At 42.2% G+C, this 23733-nt stretch overlaps 1 protein-coding gene across 1 annotated transcript; it reads right to left on the bottom strand.

Moving 5' to 3' along the window:
* Window positions 1-19444: 19444 nt before the first annotated feature.
* On the bottom strand, window positions 19445-21425 carry LOC120736595. Its single transcript, XM_040036834.1, has 3 exons — window positions 21338-21425; window positions 19940-20684; window positions 19445-19576 (listed from the first exon to the last, which is right to left on the bottom strand). The coding sequence occupies exons 1-3, from the start codon at window positions 21423-21425 to the stop codon at window positions 19474-19476; spliced, it is 936 nt and encodes a 311-aa protein (XP_039892768.1). The 3' UTR covers window positions 19445-19473.
* Between the last annotated feature and the right edge of the window lie 2308 nt (window positions 21426-23733).

Consider the following 23733-nt stretch of genomic DNA (forward strand, 5'->3'; position numbering starts at 1 on the left):
CGGGGAGAGAGAGGAACAGAGGGGAAAGAGAGAGGGAACAGGAGGGAGAGGGAGAGCTAACAGAGAGGGAATAGAGAGGAGGAACGCGAGGCGGGAGGAGAGAGAGGAACAGAGAGGGAGAGAGGACAGAGAGGACAGAGAGAGGGAAGAGGCGGGAACAGAGAGGGAGACGAGAGGGAGGGAACAGAGAGGAGAGAGGGCCGAGGAACAGAGAGGGAACAGAGAGTGGAACGAGAGGGAGATGAAAGAGAGAACACGAGAGGGAAGAGGCAGAGGAACAGAGGGGGGAAGCGAGACAGAGAGGGAGAGGGAGAGGAACAGAGAGGGAGAGAGAGGAACAGAGAGGGAAAGGGAGAGGAACAGAGAGGGAGAGAGGGAGAGGAACAGAGAGGGAAAGAGAGAGGAAGAGAGCGGAGAGCGAGCGAGAGCTACAGAGAGGGAAAGAGGAGAGGAACAGAGAGGGAGAGAGAGAGAGGAACAGAGAGGGAAAGAGAGAGAAGAGGAGGAGCAGAGGGAAGGGGCGGAGAGGGGAAAAAAAAAAAACAGAGAGGGAAAGAGAGAGGAACAGAGAGGGAGAGAGAGAGAGGAACAGAGAGGGAAAGAGAGAGGAACAGAGAGGGAGAGAGAGAGGAACAGAGAGGGAGAGGGAGAGGAACAGAGGGAAAGAGAGAGGAACAGAGAGGGAGAGAGAGGAAGAGAGGAACAGAGAGGGGAAAGAGAGAGGAAAAGAGAGAGGAAAGAGAGGGGAACGAGAGGGAGCAAGAGAGAGGAACAGCGAGGACGAAGAGAGAGGAAACGAGAGGGGAGAGGGCGAGGAACAGAGAGGGACAGAGCGAGTGACACAGCGAGGGAGAGGAAACAGAGGGAAAGAGAGAGGAAAGAGAGGGAGAGGAGAGAGGAACAGAGAGGGAAAGAGAGAGGAACAGAGAGGGAGAGGGAGAGGAACAGAGAGGGAAAGAGAGAGGAACAGAGAGGGAGAGGGAGAGGAACAGAGAGGGAAAGAGAGAGGAACAGAGAGGGAGAGGGAGGGAAACAAGCAGGGGAAAGAGAGAGGAAAGAAGGGAAAGAGAGAGGAAAAGAGAGGAGAGAGAGAGAGGAACAGAGAGGGGACAGAGAGAGGGAACAGCGGGAGAGAGAGAAGAGAACGAGAGGGAAGAGAGAGGAACAGAGAGGGAGAGGGAGAGGAACAGAGGAAAGAGAGAGGAACAGAGAGGGAGAGGGAGAGGAACAGACAGGGAAAGAGAGAGGAACAGAGGGGGAGAGAGAGAGGGAACAGCGAGGGAGGGGGAGAGGAACAGAGAGGGGAGAGACGAGGAGAACAGAGAGGGGGAAAGAGAGAGGAAACAGAGAGGGAGAGGGGGAGGAACAGAGAGGGCGAGGGAGAGGAACAGCAGAGGGGAGCGGAGCAAGGAAAGGGAGAGAGAGGAACAGAGAGGCGAAAGAGCGAGGACAAGCGAGAGGCGAGAGGAGAGGAACAGAGAGGGAAGAGAGAGAGGGGAACAACAAAAAGAACCAGAGAGGGAGGGGGGAGGAAACAGGAGAGGGAAAGAGAGAGGAACAGAGAGGGGAGAGAGGAGGAACAGAGAGGGAAAGAGAGAGGGAACAGAGAGGGAGAGGGAGAGGAACAGAGAGGGCAGAGAGAGGGACAGAGAGGGAGAGAGAGAGGAACAGAGAGGGAAAGAGAGAGGAACAGAGAGGGAAAGAGAGAGGAACAGAGAGGGAGAGGGAGAGGAACAGAGAGGGAAAGAGAGAGGAACAGAGAGGGAAAGAGAGAGGAACAGAGAGGGAGAGAGGAGAGGAACAGAGAGGGGCGAGAGGGAAAGGAGGGAGAGAGAGGGAACAGAGAGGGAAAGAGAGAGAAACAGAGAGGGAGAGGGAGAGGAACAGAGAGGGAAAGAGAGGAAGGAAACAGAGAGGGAACAGAGAGAGGAACAGAGAGGGGAGAGAGGGAGAGGAAAGAGAGGGACAGAGAGAGGAACAGAGAGAGGGAGGGGGAGCGGAAACAGCCAGGGAAAGAGCGAGGAACAGCTAGGCGAGGAGAGAGAGGAACCGAGAGGGAGAGATGGAGAGGAACGAGAGGAGAGAGAGCGGAACATTAGAGGGAGGCGAGAGAGGACCCCAGAAGAGGGAGAGGGAGCGGAACGAGAGGGAGAGAGGAGGAACGAAAGGGAAAGAGCGAGGAAAGCCGATGGAGAGGGAGAGGAACAGAGAGGGAGAGGGAGGGAGAGAGGGGAACAGAGAGGGAGAGAGAGGGAAAGAGAGGGAGAGAGAGGGAACAGAGAGGGAGAGAGAGAGGACAGAGAGGGAGAGAGGGGGACAGAGAGGGAGAGAGAGGAACAGAGAGGGAGAGAGAGAGGAACAGAGAGGATTTTCCACATGCCTTCATTCTCCTGTGGCTTCTTTATTTCAGATGGAGTGATTTCCCTTTAATTTTCCTGAATACTTCAGGAATACACCATTGGCTGCTTCCTGATCATAAGCTTATTGCTAACCCTGTCAACCTCTGCCTCCCTAATTGTCAGGAAATGATGTCACAGGAAGACCTGAATTCAAGTGTATCAGAGCATCACCTTCCTGCTCAGTAAATTGCCAACAACCCTGCATGTAACACTGATAAATTAGTATATATGAAGACACAATCTGCGCTTAGAGCATACTCAGAATCTCTTTGTCTTTGGTTGGTAATGAGTTTAATACAGCCTGAACAGTCCCCATGAGCAGATCCAGCTGGATAATTACTGTGGAGTCTGCGTTTTTCCCCTCTGCATGCAGAGGAGAGAAGGATGTGGGATGTTGAAAGGGGAGGGCTGAATGAGAAAAAATGGAGAAAAGAATGGAGAAAATGAGGCAGTCGGTCCTCAAACAGACTTGAGGGAGAGCTGAAGAAAGCAGAAAAGTAAGAATAACAGCAGGTGGGACTCTCCCTTCCTGTCGCATCACCTTCCCGATCCTCCGTCCTTGTCATCCTTCACTTTTGCTTAAATGTTTATGTCTTTGCTTTTTTGTTTTTGTTCAAAATAATAAACCATAAATCCCGCCTGGATAATTGGACACACACTGAGAGATTAGCTCAGCCAGAATGCTCTATCAAAGCACAGTTTGAGTATATCTCAGGTTTATAGCAGTGCTCTAACTAAACTTTGTGGCCTTGATTAAAAGAAACATATTTTTCCACTTCTCAAACCTACAGCTGACAGCTAAAAAGTTCTCTGCATCCTAATTTACTCTTAACAAAGCTGCACAGGGTTACAAGTGGGAATTAAGCGGCTCTGCAGCCACACCACAACAATAATTTTCAAGATAGCTCTCTGTTTATAGTCTGGCTCAAAGATATTCAGACGATATTTGTGGCAAGTAAATTCGGCAACCCACCCATCCACCCCCAAAACACCACAATGTATCTGCGTAAAGCTCCCGCGAAACATTTCTTTATGTAAAATTTAAGTCAACATACAGAGTAATGAGAGGTGGATGAGTTATTGCCATATGATTATGATTGTGACTAAATGGCAGCTGCATCATTTATAGTCCAAGACATGTTTACAGCTGTTTCTTTCCCTCCCTCCCTCTTTCTCTCTCGAGGCTGAAGAAAACCGAGGCCCATAGGAATGTGCTGATGGCTGAGGGTTTCATCTTGGTCTCACATTACCACCAAGACTGAACCTCACTGACCCAGCATGCACGCACGCACGCACACACACACACACACACACTGGTATTTGTCATTGTGCCTGTATTTTGATGCCCTTAGTATCCATGGTAACTGGTGTTAGTGCAAACAGCAGGCTGGAAAGATAGAAAGCTGTCCCGTTAGCACTGCGGTGGTTTATTATGACCGTATTCGCTATTTCTGAACCTCCACACATGACTACAACGGATGAAAGTTAATTTTAACTTTATTAATATTTCTGCACAGTCACTTGAAAATGTTAATGCAACACGATAATCTCTTTTTTCCCATTAAATCACAATTCTTGCTGCGGGCATGTGGGGATACGTTTGTTACAAAGATCTAGCCATAGCGTATTTCTAATGTCGCTTTTTTACTCAGCATTGACAACTTGAGTTGCATCGTAAAGAGGAAAAAAAGCTCAATTTTAGACCTCCAGCACGATTTTGGAAATATGAATCATATATCAAAAGTGCACGTTGCTGGGGTCATAATATCTGTGCTTTCAGCCTGAGATTGAAGGTCGCGACAGCCATCCCGCGATCGGTTCAATAAAGACCACCTGGCCGTCAACTCTGAAGGAGTTTTCCAGCACTGGTGATGTTGTGGACTTTGGAAAACCCCAAGTGTCACAGAAGGCTGCTCCAATCTTCCACTGGAAGCTACTGCTGACTCATACTGCTGCAAGACTGTGTGTGTGTGTGTGTGTGTGTGTGTGTGTGTGTGTGTGTGTGTGTGTGTGTGTGTGTGTGTGTGTGTGTGTGTGTGTGTGTGTGTTCGGCTTTCAATTTGATTTCAGGCTTTCATTCAACTCTTTTCATTTACACTTACTGTATTAACACTAATCCCTAATCATGCCCCACAGTAACAACTGCCAGTGTCTGGATCTATGTCTGCCAAATCATATATACTTACTGGCCACTTAGCACTTAGCAAGTTCAGCAATAACACATGTATTTAATAAACTAATCCTACGGCAGCTACTCAATGCATTAATGGAAGCTGAAGTCCAAACCGAGCATCAGAATGAGGAAAAAAAGTGATTTAAGTTACTTTGAAAGTAGTGATGTGTCGGTCGCAAACGAAATGGCTCTTAGAGCCGGATCTTTGACGTGAACGACGCGAGCCGGCTCCTTATTGCGAGCCGTGTTTTTGTTTTTTTTTCTTTCTCTCACCCTCTCTCTCGCACTTTTTTCCCGCTTCATTCCGCACACGAGCCTTGTGCTTGCGCTGGGAAGGGGAGGGGCGGTAGTTACACTCGCAGTAGCACAGGAACAGAGCAGGAGGGAGAGAGAGAGAAAGAGAGCCAGGGACAACAACGTCACACAAAGGTATAGTAATCATCCACAACTGTTTTCAGTTGCGGATGATAAACGATTCAGAAAGTTTATTCATGCAGGCCCATATGACAGAGAATATGCATCTTCTTTTTGTTTTCATATTTTAATTTATATTTAATTGTGTTGTGGTTTGCAGTGTTTTGTGTTGTTTCATTTTAAATATGTTTAAAAGGAAAAAGCTGAAAATTTAAATAGTTAAATGCATATATTTATATACAAACATATATAAATAAAACCACTTTTTTTACATTAGTAATTCCTTTTGTGCATAATTTTATATTGTTGTTAATAATAAATTAATTAAAGCAACAAAACAACCTAAAGAGCCGGCTCTTTTTAGTGAGCCGAGCCGAAAGAGCCGGTTCTCTAAAAAGAGCCGGAAATCCCATCACTATTTGAAAGTGCCATTGTTGCTAGGACCAGACAGGCGGGTGTTAGTATTTCAGAAAGTGCTGATCTGCTGGGATTTTCCCAAACAGCCATATTTAGGGTTTACAGAGAACAATCAGAAAAAGAGAAGAAAATAACAGTGAGTGTCAGTTCTCTGGGTGACAAAGCTTCACTGATATTAAAGATCAGAGGAGAATGTTCAGAAGGCAACAGTAACTCAAGTAACCATTAATTACATCAAACTTTTTTCAGAGATGCAGAAGAGCATCTCAGTGCCACTCTTGTCAGCTATGAACAGGAAAATGAGATTACAAATCACGCACAACTGGATGATTGTAAGAGTGGATAAGTCTCGATCTCTTGTGTAGCATTCAGAAGTTAAGGTGAGAATGTGGCATACTTAAACATAAAACATGGATCCATCCTGCCTTGTAACAATGGTGGTGAAGGTGTAATGGTGTGGGGGATATACTTTGCACACTATGGTAGCAACTGAGCATGGTTTTAATGCATCAGCCTGCCTGAGTTATTGTTGCTGTCCAGCCCTTTATGACCACAGTGTTCCCATTAAATGATCTCAAACGGGTTTCTTGAACACGCCAATTCACTCTTTTAACTGCATTCAAATGGCCTCCACAGTCACCATATCTCAGTCCAGTTCTCCACCTTTGGGATATGGTGCAACAAGAGATTCATGTCATGAATGTGCAGCTGACAAATCTGCAGCAGCTGTGTGATGCTGTGATGTCAATGTGAACCAAAATCTCTGAAGAACGTTTCCAGCACCTTGTTGAATGGATGTCGGGAAGAATTAAAGGCGGTTCCAAAGGCGACAGAGGCTCCAACCCAGTATTAAGTAATATATTAGTGTATATTACCTTCAGTTTACTAAAACGTCCTGAATGCATTTAAATTTAATCTTCCACACTCTTTATATTAATCAAGATATGATGGCTGCGAGCTCGTACAATATCCCGTCTTTGTAGCAACAGAAATGACAGTTAGGAACATCCTGTCAGATGTGTTTGTGTGGGTCCACTCGCTTTCCACCAACCACAAATACATCAAACTCGTTTCCAATGTACTTTTGTCTCATTAAGCTGTGTTTGTTATCATAACTCACAATGGGTCAGTCCTCAGCTCTACAAAGAATCTACAACTGTAACATAAAAACCGTCAGCTATTACTAAACTAATACTAATAATTAATAGTTATGAATAACTATCAAACTTCCCACTTTTGTGCCATGTGCAAGTCTCTTGCTTTGGATCCTGCTCCCCAAAGGAAGGAAAGACTCCTACGCACAGCTGAAAGCAACAAATATGTTTTCAGTTCCTGTGAACAACGTGGTTCTCAAACGCCTTCTGGCTTGCCCCAATTTAGAAGCAAATTCTGACCCCCACAACCCACTATTTCTATCAGCCGCCAAACAAAGATCAGCCTGATAGCATCTGCACATTTGTGCATGTTTCAGAACAATCACATTCACGCACCTCAGTTTCCCATCATTCACCTGGTTGTCCAAACCCCACGTGCAAACTTTTAGAACAAGTCATTTTAAAAGGCAAACTTCACGGTCACTGGGTAAAAAAGAAAAGGCCGCTTTTGTCGGTCATAGTCTAAAAATGCTAAAGCTATTTTCTGATGTTAAAATGTCCCTCTGTGGGTGTCAGCTGAGCAACGACTGGTCGAAGTAAGTCAAAAAAAAAGAAGAAAAGTGAAGCAGCCACTGTGCCGGCTCTGCTCTGAGGTGAAAGGAAATACAGTCCTGTGATGCAAACGTGGCACCCGGAGCTGCCCTCCCTCCACACACCCACATGCCCCACTCCCCCCTCTGTGCTTCCTCTCTCCTTCTGCCAAGCCAACATGACCGCTCAGGCCCCAGGGGCAACTTGTGTGGCACAGACACCCCTCCCCTTCCATTTCCACCTCTTCTCCTTTACCTCCACCACCTCAGTTATACACATTACATGTGCTCGCGATCTTGTAGTGTCTGTCTAACTCTGCCATTGCCTTTCACCACTATCTATACTACTATAACAGCTCTGTATGAGCTATGGAAGTTCTCTGTAATGATTCTAAAAAGCACCAAACCAGCAAACTTATAGAATAATATTTTCATGTAGCACCAGTCACAGTGTAGTTATAAAACGATTGCTACTGTAACATTGTTACATTGTGTTCAGGTTGGTCTGACCCAGACTGTCTCCAGTAGGCTTTGATTGTACCTTAGACCCTTTATTACACTGCAACCCCCCCGACAAGAAGCATAAACACAGCTCACAGCGTGTTCCTTCCACACGCTCAGGCACACACATGGAGCTTGTTTTCAGGGATCAAGAGAAATGAGGGTGGCCTGGTTTTAAAATGAGATGGTGGGAGGGGGGGGGGGTGGAGGATGGGGGTGAAGCAATTCAAAAACTATCATCTATTCTCTAAAGTTGTTTTCTTAAAGGTCTCTGACCAGTGATGGAAGAAGCACAAATACATGGTATCAAAGCTACTACAAACAAATGTCCAGACATTTTGTTAGCACATATAAAGCAGAATGAAGTCTGCAATCTGCAGGATTACTTTAATATTATATGTTATGTATCAATAGTGTAAAATACACCATAATGATATACTAGAAGAAAGAAGAGTAAAATAGAAGCACTTGAATAAAATACTTTAAAAACTGGATTTAAGTACAGTAACGTCGTAAATTTATTTTCACCAGTGAATGTGCAAAGAGCTGATTCTGGTTTGACATCATTTGTGGTTGGAGTAAATCATTTGTGTGCATTTAGATTATTTTTTAAGACGGTTTCATTAAAAACTGCCATAGAGCAACAGAATTGTGCTGCAGAGGTGCAATTAGAAAGGGTTGAAAAATAGCAGTTATTGTACTGCTCAGGGGTTACATGTTATTTTCAGCTGTTGAATGTGATATTTATGTGTGTTATCACTGCATGACTCATCAGAGGCCTGTACTACAGCAGATTTGAGCGTACTGAGGTCACTTTAAGCCTGCGTCTTTAGCATTTTAAAACCAGTGTAATGATAACTTACACTGCAGACCTAACCTGCACTGGATCAGGTTCATGATAAAAGATCAGAAGATATGAAATTACTGCTCACTGAGCAGTTACATGTCTGAAAAATTATGTTCATAGAAAAGACATTAATTGGGTGAAGCAAGTTTTAAAGTCTGTGTATTTCCTTGACAAGCAATATGTATTTCAAATGTAATATTCAACCACTAAAACTATTTTTTTTTCTTTTAAGGAATGCAAGTAAGTAGCTGTCATTTTGTATCTTAATATATTTTTTTCATTTTTTTGAAATATGAAAATTATTTACATTCAATTCAACTACAATAGTTTTTGTATTAAAAATATTATTTTGATTAAAGATCGTGTGGAATAAATAAAATGTTGCTTCTGAGGAAATCATTGATACTCTCCATTCAGAAAATAAGTAACTAAATAAATCTACGCCCACTGTGACCTCCACTTCCTAATAAAAGCTTCACATCACTGGAAGGAAGAGCGGGTGAGTTCACGTATAAAGACACAGGAGACATGATGTGACCAAACTCTGGGATCAGATACAATCCTCACAGTTACACAGCATTTACTTCAGCTAGCTGCACAGCCAGGACACACACAGGCTTGCTCCGTTCTCATGCTTCAAATGCACTCATGTCCCTCACTTTTCCATATTTTCTGGAAGCCTTGCTTGCACAAATCCCCACATCCTATCATCATGCCCCTAGAAAGCAAATGGAGAAGTCATTTCCAGACATTTAACTGAAGTAATCAGTGCTGATATAATAAAGAGTCTCAGGTTTCAGATCATGTTTAAACAACAGTGTTTCGGTTGCAACCGTCTCAGCATCTTTTCTTTGTCTTTTTTCTGACATGTATGAAATCATCAGGTAAACACCTGGATTTAACAAAGCAAATAGGTAAGCACTTTCCACTGGATAATTACTACAGCTACCAACAGGCTATTTAACCCAGTGATGCAGAGAGAAGCTTCTCATTTCTCATTGGAAGACATATTCTGTGGTTGTGGAAAACATATTTGTTTTTTCAGAAGGGTCAAACTACTGGCATGCATCAAGCAAAGAAGACAACTAATGAGGTTGTTGAAACTACTAAAACCAGATTAAGAACAGCCCAACACACTATGAATAGCAGAAAGAAAAGTGGTGAACCAACGTCTTCAGTGTGAAAGTAAAAGCCTCAAGAAAACCACTTCTCAGTGAGGCTAATCTGGAAAAAAAAGAAACAGGCCTCAGGTTGCTAGGGAGCATAAAGACTAGTGTCTGGAGCAATGGAAAAAGGGTCATGTGATCTGACGAGTCCAGATTTACTCTGTTCCTGGGTAGGAAAAAAGGCATGTGAAGTGATGCCCAGTGCCTACCTTATATAAACCGATGATGTCATCGTTAAGATCCAGGGCTCCTTCAGTTGGTCAGGGTTAAGCAACATTATGAGTCCAAAAAAATGAAGCTATCTGCACATACTGAATGTCTGGGTTGTTTCATCAGTGGATTTTTTCTTCTATGGTTAATCCCCCTATAATCACAAAGGACTTTTAGTACTGTCACCAAAGTTGCTTTGAAGACTGCAAGTGGTTGCAGACCTGGTCCCTGTATTTGAAGCAAAAGCAGAAAGACTGCAAATTCAGGTGTGACGGTGTTGGGGTGCTTTGCTGGTGACACCTTGAGGGTTTATTCAAAATTGAAGGCCCACTGAACCAGCATGACTACCACAGCATCCTGCAGAGACATACCATCCAATCCGGTTTGCAATGACCCCAAACACACCTCCAGGCTGTTTGACCAGGAAGGAGAGTGATGGGGTGCTTTGAGTTATTTCAGACTTTTTTGTTTAATACATCATTTCATATGTGCTCATTCATAGTTTTGATGCCTTCAGTGAGAATCTATAATGTAGAATGAAAGTAAAGAAAAAACATTAAATGAGAAGGTGTGTCGTATTCCATGTTCAGTGTGTTTAGTTTTGTTTCCCCTGTGGTGTTCAGGTTCATTTGTGTCAGCTGTGTTTCCCCAGGTGTTTCCACTTCCCTTATTACCCTTCTGTGTATTTAAGTCCTCTTTCCTTCTCTGTTCTTTGTCAGGTTGTTTGTTGTCTCCACGTCAAGTCACGACTGGTCACAGAGTTTTATTTCTACTGCTCAGGTTCATGCTTCGCATATACCTGTTCAGTTTTGGGTTCATGTTCCAGTTATCATAGTAATTTAGCTGCTCCCAGTACGTTTAGCCTTGTTCTCTGTTTTTGACATCAGCCCAAAATAAACGGCTCACTTTTTCTTAGTGATTCAGTTCCGTCTCTCGCTTGTCTGCCTTTAGGTCTGCTCCACAAACACACTGGCCATTCTGGCCGTGACATAACCACTAATGTATTTCACAAGAAACCATGAGCTGTAGTGTCGGTATTATCAGCAGTGAGGAAGTGTGAGCAATGAAGTAATGAGCAACACAAAACAAAGATGCCTGCAAACCCACCAAAATTCTTGATAAAATAAAACCAGGGAAGGAAGGAAGGAAGGAAGGAAGTTTGTGGTTTTTTTCCTGCATCTAATTTAACACTTCACTGGAACTTCAAACTGTACCTACATCATTTCCTGTGAAAGAAGATTGACACATTTTTAGTTAGATATGAAGATGTAGAAAGATCCATGTTAATAATGCACAAATGGAGAAACACCAGTATACCGTTTCTGCTTCAAATCCACAGTGACAGTCAGATGTCATCACAAACCACAGAATGACAAAAACACACAGCAGGGGCAAAGCGATAGGACCTCATCTTTCCTCATAAATTGTCATGTTCCTATTATCCTGCCATGTCACGCGGTTTGGATGTAGCAATATAGGCCAGCAGTAAATGTGCATGATTAGAGTTATGTGTGCGTGTGTGTGATTCCATTAGGAATGTTACTGCCCCTCTACTGTGACAGCCAAACATTTATTTGGTTTGTCCCGAAGAAAATATCTGCGGTGATTTCTGACTTATCCGTGTCATTATGCCAAAATATAAAACGTTATTTAAATGGCTCTTAAAATATAATTACAAAGTGCCCTAAACTGATAATGAGAGACTATGGTACAGCACAAGACATACAAGTTTAAGAGAAGCGTAAACACATAATTCAATTGATTTATTTATTTATTGTTTGCTGCTTTGCTGATGAGCTGCCTCTTCTTTTTTTTTTTTTGCATCAATATCCTTAAAGCTGCTCTCTCAGCAACTCAAACCCAGGAGACAAAAACTTGGATTTTGAATTTGAATTTTGCAAATATCTCTGGTGATTTGCAGCTTCTGAAATTTCACTTTTCTGTAACAGCAGAACATTTTTAAAAGAAAGAAAGACATGACTTTAATGTAACAGCCTGATTTGTTGACTATGTTTCCGTTTCTGTTTCTCAGTGGGGTATTTCTTTTCAAACCACACTGAAATGAGAGGCTTTCTACAAATTATGGAAAGATTAAGTTCAATTTGATTTTATTTATATAGCAGCAAATAAAAACAACAGTTGCCTCAAGGCGCTTTTAAATTGTAAGGTATAGACACTACAATAATACAGAGAAAATCACACAATCAGATGACCTCTTATGAGAAAGTGCTTTTGCGACAGTGGGAAGGAAAAACTCAGTTTTAACAGGAAAAACTTGGCTCAGATAGGGGCACCTATCTGCCACGACCAGTTGAGCACGAGGGGAGGAACATGGGATAAAGATGCACTGTGAAGGAGAGACAGAGATTAATATTAACTAATTTAATCATAAGTTATTATTAACTAATGCACAGTGGTGCATAAACACAGAGAGTGATGAAGCTGAGTGAAGTGCATCATGACTCTGCATCCCATTACTAAACAGCGATGTTCGTCTCAAAACAGTCAAAGGCTTTTTTGTTTGGTTTGGTCTTTACTAGGAGGACTGTTAGCGTCTGGTGGCTACAACCATTTTTTTTTTTTAATTACATGTTCTACTTTTACCCCTCAGTTTAGCATCTCACTCATTAGCCAATAACTTAGCTAATGTTTTGTATTTAGACTGGCCGATGCATGGCTGTTTCTACCTTTGCTGATGCAAGCATGAGTAAAGCTAGCCAAGCAGCAGTAAATATGTGAAGCAAGGCAGAAGGATATAAGATGATATTGGTTTTTTCTCTTGCACAGTCTTAGCTTCAGTTTTGACTTCAGCTGGCTTGCTAGTAGTCATTTTCTGTCTGTCTTCTGTTTGTTGTAAAGAGTTATGTACAGACACTGCAGTCTTTGGCAGGGAGTCCTCTTTTTTTTCTTTGTCCTTTTTTCCAGTGTCTTTTTCCACCAGAGGCTCAGATTTTTCATTTGCAATGGTGGAATTTTGTTCATTTTGCTCTTGTGTGATTTTAAGGTAGGACGCTTTGGCTGCTTTCAGCTCTCGATCAAGAGTCTCTACCTTCATGTCATGAAGGGCCTTGTTGCAGCAGAGCTGGGATTTAAGCTCACTGATTTCCATGTTCAGTGTCTCCTGGTCCTGCCTATGTTTAATCGCCTGTTCTTTGAGTTGGTTTTGAGCTTCTAGGAGCTGTTGCCGGAGCATTTCTATCTGCTCTTGTTGAGTCCTGCATTGGACCTCAAATTCAGCCTCCTTCAGGCCTACGGAGTCCATGTGTGAAGCCTTTGTGCTTTGCTTTGAAGAATCCACGCACTGCTCTGTGGTAGGGTTGCCGACATCTTCGTGCAGGACACGGATAATGTCATCCAGTATGACAACTGCTTGGTTGTATTTTGTGCAAACCTATTTTTCCCTGTTATCAGGCTTATTATTAGAAGCCTCCTCCAGCTGCTCCATGAGCTCTTTAATTGTTTCTTCATGCTTTCTTTTTGTCGTAGTTTGTCTGTGCATGACGTTTGTTCACCTTAGACTGATAATAAGAAGCCTTCTTATTAGCAGCTACCAGTTTCCAATAAAGCTCGTTCTGATGGTTTTGGGAGGCTTGAAGTTGATGTCTGAGAGCAGCAATCTCACTCCATGGATTAAACTGGAGTCTGTCCTGATGGGGTCTAAATCTGGGATTGGGCTGATGTTGCCAAGTCCATCCATTATGCCCAGGGTTTTGCCGGCTGGGGTTATTCGCATTTCCCTTTGTCTCCATAGTCATATCCTCCTTTGCTTCTGAAATTGTGAGGGATTCAGGGTCTTCCCTATCGGAAGTTGCTTCGGTGTTTTCTTGCATTTCTTCATTCCTCTGGTTTGTTCCATCAGCCGTGTTGTTTCGAGCTTCTAGAAGAGCCCGAGCATATGCCCGAGTAATCGGTCTTCTGGGTTCTTCAGACACTTTTTTTTCTTGGGTTTCTTGTGTTTGAGCTTGTGCCACAGGACATGTTTCAGGATTTGGGGTTTTGGGGTTTTCATGCTAATTTTTCGGTCTTTGCAAAATTCTTATTTTTGGTCTGACGACCGTTTCCATTTTTGCTTCTGCCATTTTAGATGCTTCAGCGTTTGCGTCCGCATTTCTCTGCGTCTGCCTTATCTTTGTTTTAACAACCAAGTTGTTTAAGTTGGCCGAATTTCTCCCCACTTTATGCATTTAAACAACAACAAACAAACAAACAAACTTTATTTGGCACATACAAAATCATACGGGGTACAACATGTAGTGAAATGCTTTGTGTCCATGTGATGACATCACAGGTTTTGTGCCTTTTGTAGTGCTGTGATTGGATACATTTCAAAATAATATGCCCACAAACCCACTGTAAGGAAAGGCTTTTATTTTTAGTATATGTTGAATTAAAACTATAAAAGCTACTCGAACAGAATTGCAGTAAAAAATAAAATAAAAGCAAAACATAGGTTTTCATAAATCGTTGTTAAAAACAACCCTAATCAAAGTAGACGATGACTTTTTAGTGGAAAAGTATTTGACCTTCTCTTTCATAACTTCTTTCATAATGTAAACTTTTATATTTAGTTAAAGATATTTATTAACACTCTCCAATGACCAGCACATTTTACTGAATGTCTGTAGGCAGTGGGATCTTGGTGGTTGCCTAGAGGACAGACGAACTATGTTTTGTTTTAAATTCAGTTTCATTGCACAATCTAAGAAACAACAGGCTGTAGAGGGTGATTTTAATAGAGGTATACAAACTCTTACTGTCATATCCAATGTGGGGAAAATTGTATAGATGTAGCATATTATATTAATCATTCATTTGAATAATCCAAGTATGCAAACTGAATATCACAGGAGAGCTTATGAGGCCACAAACACTGATGAGGTCCAGCTCAGAGACACGGGTTTAGCAGAGGTGAAGCCTAGATGACATCTGGCAGCTACACCCATGTATGAGAGCACCCACCTGTCACAAAGAGCAGCCTTTCCAAGCCTGACTCTGCATAACTGTAAGCATCGAAGCCTTTTAAATGAAGAGTCATCTGAAGAAATCATCCTGTGCACAGTTGTTATGAAGGGAAAAATAAACTTTAGATTATTTTCCAACCAACATGAGTAAGTAAAATTTGGCTAACAGCAAATCTAACTTGATAATATAGGTATAATATTGTAAAAATTATTACAGAAAACTTGAAAGACTTGAAACTTGAGTTTCATAAACACATGTATCTTTTTCTCCTTCCTTTTTTCTATCACAATATCCCAGTTATCATTGAGTACCAGGCTATCATGGCACCCTAGTTCACTTAAAGAACATCAGTGCAAAGACAGACTAACTTCAAAAACACACAATTACACAGGTTGAGGTTCTTAAATATTAGAGAGAAACATTTCTGTTTTTCATTTTTCAGAAAATAAATCAAACTCCCCAGACTTCCAGTCAAAGGTCTGGGAAAATCTTCCTCTGACAGAACTCATATCGGCATCTAATACCCTGTGGCTCCATGGGAGATTCACCTAAGCTGCAGTCGGGTACAGTCAGAGCTCTGACAGTCTGCTGATTAGAGCGGATCTGGTTTATTGGCTGGTCTGGCCAGTGTGTTGATTCTGCGAACAGAGTACGCCTAATTGGCTTTACAAACATGCCTGCTCATGTGCAGCTGTCCATGTCCTTATGTGCTCTGTATATGTGGGAATGTACATCCAGCACTCCATCTGCCGTCTCACTTCACCCGGGCCTCTGATTTTGGTCATTGCAGGGTTTTCAAGAAACACATTTTCACTTTTAAAATGAGCACACTAACAACACATTATGGAAACATTAACTTAGCTCCATGAATCGCACAAACATCACTGCTTATGGGGTGAGAAGTCTACATGTGCAGGTGACATAAGCTGTCAGAAATGATTTCCTTGTGAACAATCTCAATTTTCAATGACCTGGCAATGCAGATAACCACACGTGATGCTCCTTTTGATGTGGCTTTTTTGTGTTTTTGTGACTTCCTTGCATCTTTTTGGTGGATATTCTCTTTTGAGGTCATTTTGAGTACACATCATGCCTTCAGAGCAAATTTGTTGTGACGTGGATGCAACATTTCTTTTAATCCTTGTCGATTTGATAGCATCACGTAGTTGCTGCAGGTCAGATTTATTGGCTCTACGTGAACCCTCTTTTTTCATCACATCCGAAAGGCGCTTGATTGGATCGAGATCTGGTGACTGTGGAGATACATTTGAATACAGGGAACTTAATGTTACGTTTAAAGCACAGGTGTGAGATGGTTTTAGGTTTGTGGCATGTTGTGTTATCCTGCTGGAAGCAGCCATCAGAAGATGGGTACACTGTGATCAAAAAGGGATGGACATGATCAGCAACAATACTCGCCCCACCACAACCAGACGTAAATGTTGACACAAGGCAGGATGGATCCGTGCTTTCATGCTGCCGATGGCAAATTTCTTTCTGTTTGAAGCAATCTGGCTGTTTCACTCAGACAAGTGCAGCTCACTGGATGTTTTCATTCTTTCTTTTAACTCTAGAGATGTGGGAAAATCCCAGCAGATCAGCAGTTTCTGAAATACTCAGACCAACTTCAGCAGGCCATCTTGACCACAACTGCTACATGTCTAAAAGCATTGACTACCATGTGATTGGCCGATTAGATATCTAGTGCATTAGGTATGAGCAGCTTGACAGGTGTACTTTATAAAGCAAGTGTATGTTTGTGATTGTTTGAATTTGGTTGTAGACATTTTGCATTTTTTTGCAAACTTTTTAAATATACTTTGTATGTTTGTGGCCGTTTCACGGATATTTGCGGATGTTTCCTTTTTGTTTTCTTTGGATAGTTTTGTGCATGTGTGGACATTCTCTGTTCTTATATCTCTGCGGCTATGTGTTCTCTGATGGTGGTTGCTTGTGGTCTTCGAGGGTCGCTTATATCATCTGCTTGTGGTCATTTGTGATGATTTTTTATTTGTATTTATGTCGCTCTCTCTACATGCTTGCCTGCAGTTTTTACTGACTTTCCAACAAAGGCTGTGGACCAGATCCCCAGACTCATGGCGCCTATGACGACCCATTCAGTAATCCTTCGATGCTTCGTACAGCGCTAAGCTTTGGAAACCTTCCTCATCTTGTAACACCTCTCGCTGACTCTGCTCCAAGTGGGTGCTGTGACGTGTCTGTCAGGCCATGGGGTGACCAGGTTCGCAATAGTAGTTTATGGTAGAAAGTATTAGGTGAGTCACACACATAACATAGAATTAGAGGAGGTTTAGGCGTGAGCTGTGTGTGCAAGGTGAGCGTTAGGTAAGTGGATGAGGGTCCAGTTAAAGAGGGATTTGATTTAAAACCTCCAATACCTAGAGCCAAACACACACACACACACACACAAGCCACCAAGCTCTGCGCTGAGAGGATTGAGCTTCATCTATTCTGGATGAAAGTCTGCTTTGCATAACAATTCCCTGTATTTATCCCACAGGGAGTGCAGACACTCCTCTGATAAACATCCTGATGACTCAAGAATGACCTCTATAGTTCCTGTGAGTCAGTGCGGCTGATAGGTTCACTGTAAGTCTGCTTTACACTGAAAGGAATCAGTGTTTGGCCACAATGGCAGGTTCTGTTGTAAAGCAAACCAGCATGACACTGATGACAGAGCAGCTGAGAGGAGAATTAACAAGAAAGCAGATTAGTGTTGCCAGTAAAACAAAAAAACCCCACCATATTTAAGGAAAATAACCACTTTTGAATGGTTTACTTTTGCTATGAAACACATTTTATTTGGAAACTTCTTCTGCTGTCTGACAAAAATAATCAAACTATCAAAGTATTTAAAAAAGCAGCAGTAAAATAGAAAATATCTCATGAATTGAGATAAGATGAAGATGGAAACAGTAGAAAAGGGGTGAATGGGATCTGAAATTAAATACTTTAAACTCAGCAGGAGCAACAGCCATGAAACAGAAATCATTCAATGCCTTTATGTAACTTTATGGTTCTTTTGGTGTTTTCTGGGATTGTGGATTGTAGGAAATTCCACTTAACCAAGGAAAAATGGCAGTCAGAGCTTCAAGATGGAAACAACAGATTTTTTTAAAGACCTTATTTATTTATGAGCTACAGTTTGTATCAGATGATGGAGGAATACAAATTTTTAACAGGGCATCAGAGCCATTGACTGTATATAAAAGATGTAAGCAGCTGTGTGGAGAGCACTTTTAAACCTTGAGTTTAAGATCTTTGCTTGTTTTACGATGGGTATTGTGTTTTTTTTTAAGTAGTGTGTGTGTGTGTGTGTGTGTGTGTGTGTGTGTGTGTGTGTGTGTGTGTGTGTGTGTGTGTGTGTGTGTGTTTGGGTGCTAGCCTATCAGCTAATGCTAGCTAGCTTGGTTAGATTAAAAAGAAAGAAATCTTTGTACAATTAACAACAAAACTACATTATCCCTCTATATGGTTGCTTTAAAAATGTTCTAAAATTCACAAACATGACAAAATAAATCCATTGTAGTCAAAGTTAAGGTGAAGCCTAGACTGACTGCCACCACTCTCACTGCATTTATATGCTTCTATTCTATGTTATTTATTTTTCTCTTGTAGTTTGTGTTTCAATTCAAAATGTATTTGTATAGCACATTTAAAAACAACAGACTTGACCAAAGTGCTTCACAATAGGTTAAACACAAGAGCAAATGACAGAGAAACAAATGTAGATAAATTAGAAACAAATACAGGTAGATAAGAAGACAGTGAATTAACAATAAAAACATAAAACAGGCCTGATGGTACTCATACTGAACTCGAATTAAAAGCCAAAGTAAAAAAGTGAGTTTTAAGACGCGATTTAAAAGACTGAATAGACTCTCTCCAAAAGTTGATTCTGTTCATCTGGACGTAGCGTTTTGTGGGAGAAACGTTTCGTCACTCATCCAAGTGACTTCTTCAGTCTCAGCTGACTGCAGGTTTCCCCAATCTTATAAACAGTACATTTGCATAATGACTGAAACCAGCTCACTGAAGGAACAATGGGCTGGGAGGTCAGTTCCTTAATCTTAATTATGCAAATTCTCATGACCATTGATCAACAACCACTGACCAAAACCCACTGATCAAAACCCACTGATCAATGGCCATGAGTCCCATTCACAGAGAGTTGGGGAATGGCTGCAATCACAGCATTGTAAGATGGCAAAAGATGTACCCTTAGGCCCCCTCCTCGATTCAGAGATGGTCTTTCCCTTTTCATGTAAATGGCCTCCTTGACTCCGCCCTCAAACCAGCGTTCCTCCCTGTCCAGGACGTGTACATCCTCATCATTGAAAGAGTGTCCACTGGCCTGTAGCTGTAAATAGACTGCAGAGTCCTGGCCTGACGAGGTAGCTCTTCTGTGTTGTGCCATCCGCTTCGCCAAAGGTTGTTTGGTTTCCCCGATGTATAAATCCTGGCAATCCTCCTGGCACTTAACAGCGTACACTATGTTACTCTGTTTGGGGGACCCGATCCTTGGGGTGGACCAATTTTTGGCGCAGCGTGTTTTGGGGTTTAAAAGCCACAGAGACCCAGTGTTTAGAAAAAATGTGTCTCAACTGTTCTGATACTCCTGACACATATGGGATCACTACAGGTTTTCGCTTGGGCAGCGGTTGTCCTTCTCTCCTGGATCAGCTGGAGCTTTTTTTAGGTGCCTTTCCCGCCTTGACAAAAGTCCAGTTGGGATAACCACATTTACTCAGGGCCTTCTTGATGTGCTGTTCTTCTGCCTCTCTGGCCGCTGTGTCAGTGGGGATGGTGTTCGCTCTGTGTTGTAGCGTCCTGATGACACCCAGTTTGTGCTCCAGTGGATGATGAGAGTCAAACCTTAGATACTGATCCGTATGTGTAGGTTTACGGTACACGTCAGCTTTTAGATGTCCCCCATTACTGATGGAAATCTCACAGTCTAAGAAGGCTAACCTGCCACTTTTCATATCCTCCCTGGTGAATTTGATGTGTCGGTCCACCGAGTTAATGTGATCAGTGAAATGTGGTACGTCCTGAGATTTGATTTTCACCCAGGTGTCATCCACATATCTGAACCAATGGCTTGGTGGTGTTCCAGGGTAGGATAGCAAAGCCCTCTTTTCCACTTCTTCCATGTACAAATTGGCCACGATGGGTGAAACTGGGGAGGTTTCATCTGCCTCCATAATGACATCTCTCACCTTCTCAACAAAATCCAGGGTGTTCTGGATGTGGTGCTCAGAGCAGCCCACCAGCTTGAGGATCGAAGCCAGAAACTTGGAGATGTTATAGGTGACAAAGTCGATCATGCAGACAATCGGTCTTAAAGGTGCACCCTGTTTATGTATTTTCGGTGAACCATACAGACTTGGTGTAGACTCCCCTGGGTACAGCCTGTGGTATGAGGTCCGGTCAATAGCCTTGTCTTGTTCTAACTGCTTCAGACAGTCTATCGCCCTCTTCCTGTAGCCACTTCCTGGGTCTCGTTTCAGGGGCTCATTAGTATTTTCATCACTGAGTAGTGACAAAATTTTCTTATAATAGTCTTTCTGGTTTAGCAATACTGTGCACCTACCCTTGTCTGCCGGAAGGATGATAATGTTGTTGTCATCACTAAGTGTTGTGAGTGCCTTCCTCTCCTCCATGGTGATGTTGGATGTTGGGGGCTTTGCATTGCTGAGACAGGCCGAAACTTTCGTCCGTAGTTGCTCTGCTTCCACTTCTGCAATATTGTTGTTACGAATTGCTGTTTCTGTGGCTGTGATCAGCTCCACTAGCGGGATTTGTCTCAGTGTGACAGCAAAATTCAACCCTTTAACAAGGATGTTGAAGAAGTCACTTGGATGAGTGATGAAAAGTTTCTCCCACTGAAAACGCTACGTCCAGATGAACAGAATCCTGGATGACTGAGAATGCATCAAGACTGAATAGACTGTTTGAAAGAGACTTCTTCTTCCCCACATCGCCAAGTACTTGTTTATAGAGGATAACTGCAACACTCTAAGGTCAAGATCAATGTTTTGAATTACCGCTGTATGAATAAAATGGAATTCACCTAAAGGGAAGAACAAATATTTCATCAATCATGACAGTAAATCCATAAACTGACTAGAAAATTAATCTCAGTTGTGCAGCTGGAAATTATCAAAGTGACTCATTTGCAAACGCCCTTACTGACCAGCAAGCTTTAGGTTTGCACAATAAGGTAACAGTCAATAGGAGCAGAAGCCTTAGAATTACAGTGTATAACTTGGGAATTTCCAGCTTTGAGCAGAACAGCATGTCTATGTCTACTGGGGGTCAGCAAATGTGGATTTTCACTTGCATTTTTGGTTCACCTCTTCCTGTCAGGCCTGTGAGTACTGCGTATTAAATTGATCCTGTAAAAGTTCAGAGTTTGCCGTTCATTGGGGAGGATTAGTGTAAAAATGTATGATGTCCACTACAGTGGTTTTGCGGCACAGAGAAAAAAAATTGAACGTCGTACATTCAATTTGGAAGGTTACATAAAACAATATGACTGACATCCAGTCTCCATGACAATGTTAGGACCCCTTGGGCATCTGTGTCTGTCCAAGTTTTCAAACCCTCTCTGCTGTGGAGTCAGGGTCATCCTGGGACTGTCTGTGGGGGAACAGAGTGTAGAATAAGACTTGGACGAGTGACCGCAAACACAGCGCTCCCGGTGAAATTCCACTGTCAAAAGGGGCTTTTTCCAGGCCTGGTGCACCACAACCCTCCGGAGACCCTCTGTTGACTGTATTTGCAGAGACTGAGAAAGAGGCAGCCCATAGCTGCGCTACAAGTTCTCTATTAAAAATGTAAGCCCTTAAAACAAAAGTGCAGTAGGAAAATGATAAATGCCTACGTTTATTATTTACGGCACCAAAAACTGAAGGTTTGTGTGTGCGTGTGTGGGGGGGGGGGGTTTAACACTGCACTCCCTGCGGTTTCCTACCTCCTAGACAGGAAGTGATGCATTTTACAGTTGTACAGTCTGCTCACCACAGGTCAGCTGCATAAGAGAAGAGCGCCACCTACAGAAACCAGAACTTCAACAGGGGAACCTTCTGGAAAGACTGTCTGATTGTTTTGCCATCCACACTTCTGCAGTGCAGAAATATTAATGTCAAGCATCTAAAAAGTGGGATACAATAGAATCCCAAGTACTTTAACAGGTCTATAACACCCCTGCATTCCCTTATTTTGAAAGGGCTTTAAAGTATGTTTATGAAAGTCAGTACTTTTATCAGCTTATGAACTATAATTCCTACAAAAGCTATGAGGCAAGCATGTGATAATGCAAAAATGCAATGTTTTTCCACTAAAAAGGAATTTTTGTACTCCACAACTCTTTCCCTGAACCTCTTTATTTCAGCAGTACTGTTTTTGAGAAACACACATCCTGTAAATCACGCAGTGTTTCATCCACCTCTGCTGGGACCAGCTCACTCAAGTGTTTGCTTTGGAGCACAGCGCCATCCTGTGGTAAAGAATTAAAGAAAACCAAAAAAAAATAAAATCCTTATTTCTGGAATAAAAACACAAACACATGCTTCACTTGTATAATAGTTTGATTTTATTCAACCTTTTAAAATCATGTTTTAAAAAGAAGTCAGCACAAAAATGAACCCAACAAAGGTAAAATTATTTTGCAGATGTCATTCAAGACATATTCATTAAAAGACGCTTGTTTTTTTCTATGCACTTGGATGGTGTGGACAATTTCAAAAATATGTATTAGGATCTCTCTATTTCCTTTTTTGAGTGCTTTACATATGGCTGCTCTTGTGCCAGAATAATTAAAGTTTTTTAATAGTAATGTGTGGAGTGTTAATAGCCACAAAAAAACAAAACAAAAAAAAGAATTTTAATAAATATCGCTAGCTTGTTATGGCTTTTATAACCAGCTTTACATGGAATTTAATTCCTGGGTATCATGAACATATGTCCCTGATGTCACATATTTATTTCAGTCAAGTCTTACACGTTTGCAGATACGCAGAACTATTCCAAGGAGTTTGAGACCAGTACTGAGTGTGTGTGATCAGTGTCCATTTGCATTGCTCGATTGAAGTTCGACACATTGAGAGTGCTCAGACGAAAGAGGCTAAACGGCATCTGATGAGAACACAGACTGTATATAAAAGCTGGACGTAGCCGCAGTGACCTCACCCCTAAGTTATGACCATCAAGGATTTTCGTGTTTAAAACGAGAGGTGATGCGTAATAAACATAAACATGAATATGACTCTTAATAAACACAACTTACAAAATGAACATCAGACTGTATGAATGTAGACTTGAAACTAGTGACTGAGCCCATAAAGTTCACCAGGAACATGTTTAGTGAGATTGTAGATCATGGGAGAAGTAGGGGGATTTTCTTGCAAAGATTCTATGCAACTGGATTTCTGCTACACTGACAGTAGCTGCCCCCTGCTGGATATATAAGAGAATGCAGGTTTAAGGCACAGTTCACATTGTCACTGTTAAGACTTGAAAACTATGTCCATGTTTTTTATACAGTCTGCAGTTGAGAATCACCTCAAAGTGTGGTTAAAGGATTTGCTCTCAAGTCCCCGCCCATTTAAAAACATCTCCAGATGCTCAAAAATATCATAAAGTTGATTTAAGCTCTACTTTATCACATTTTTGAGTGCTTGACTTCTCGTAAACTGTGATTACATTTCGCTGAAAAAGATGAGTCACTGGACTCAACTCAAACTAAAGGAGGTGGAGTGGTTCAGGACAGAAGGGGGGGGGGGGGGGGCTAAATAAACACACATGCTGCCTGTGCTGATGCATCTTCACAGATTATCTTAAATCATCTTTATCTTGAATTACCCGCTGTTACTCTAAGAGTGAGCTCCAAAACACAACTCGACTGACAAACATGTATTAGTGCTTAATCTCACGCC

This window comes from Simochromis diagramma, unplaced genomic scaffold (genome assembly GCF_900408965.1).
Source record: "Simochromis diagramma unplaced genomic scaffold, fSimDia1.1 OVJJ01000371.1, whole genome shotgun sequence".
NCBI lineage: Eukaryota > Metazoa > Chordata > Actinopteri > Cichliformes > Cichlidae > Simochromis > Simochromis diagramma.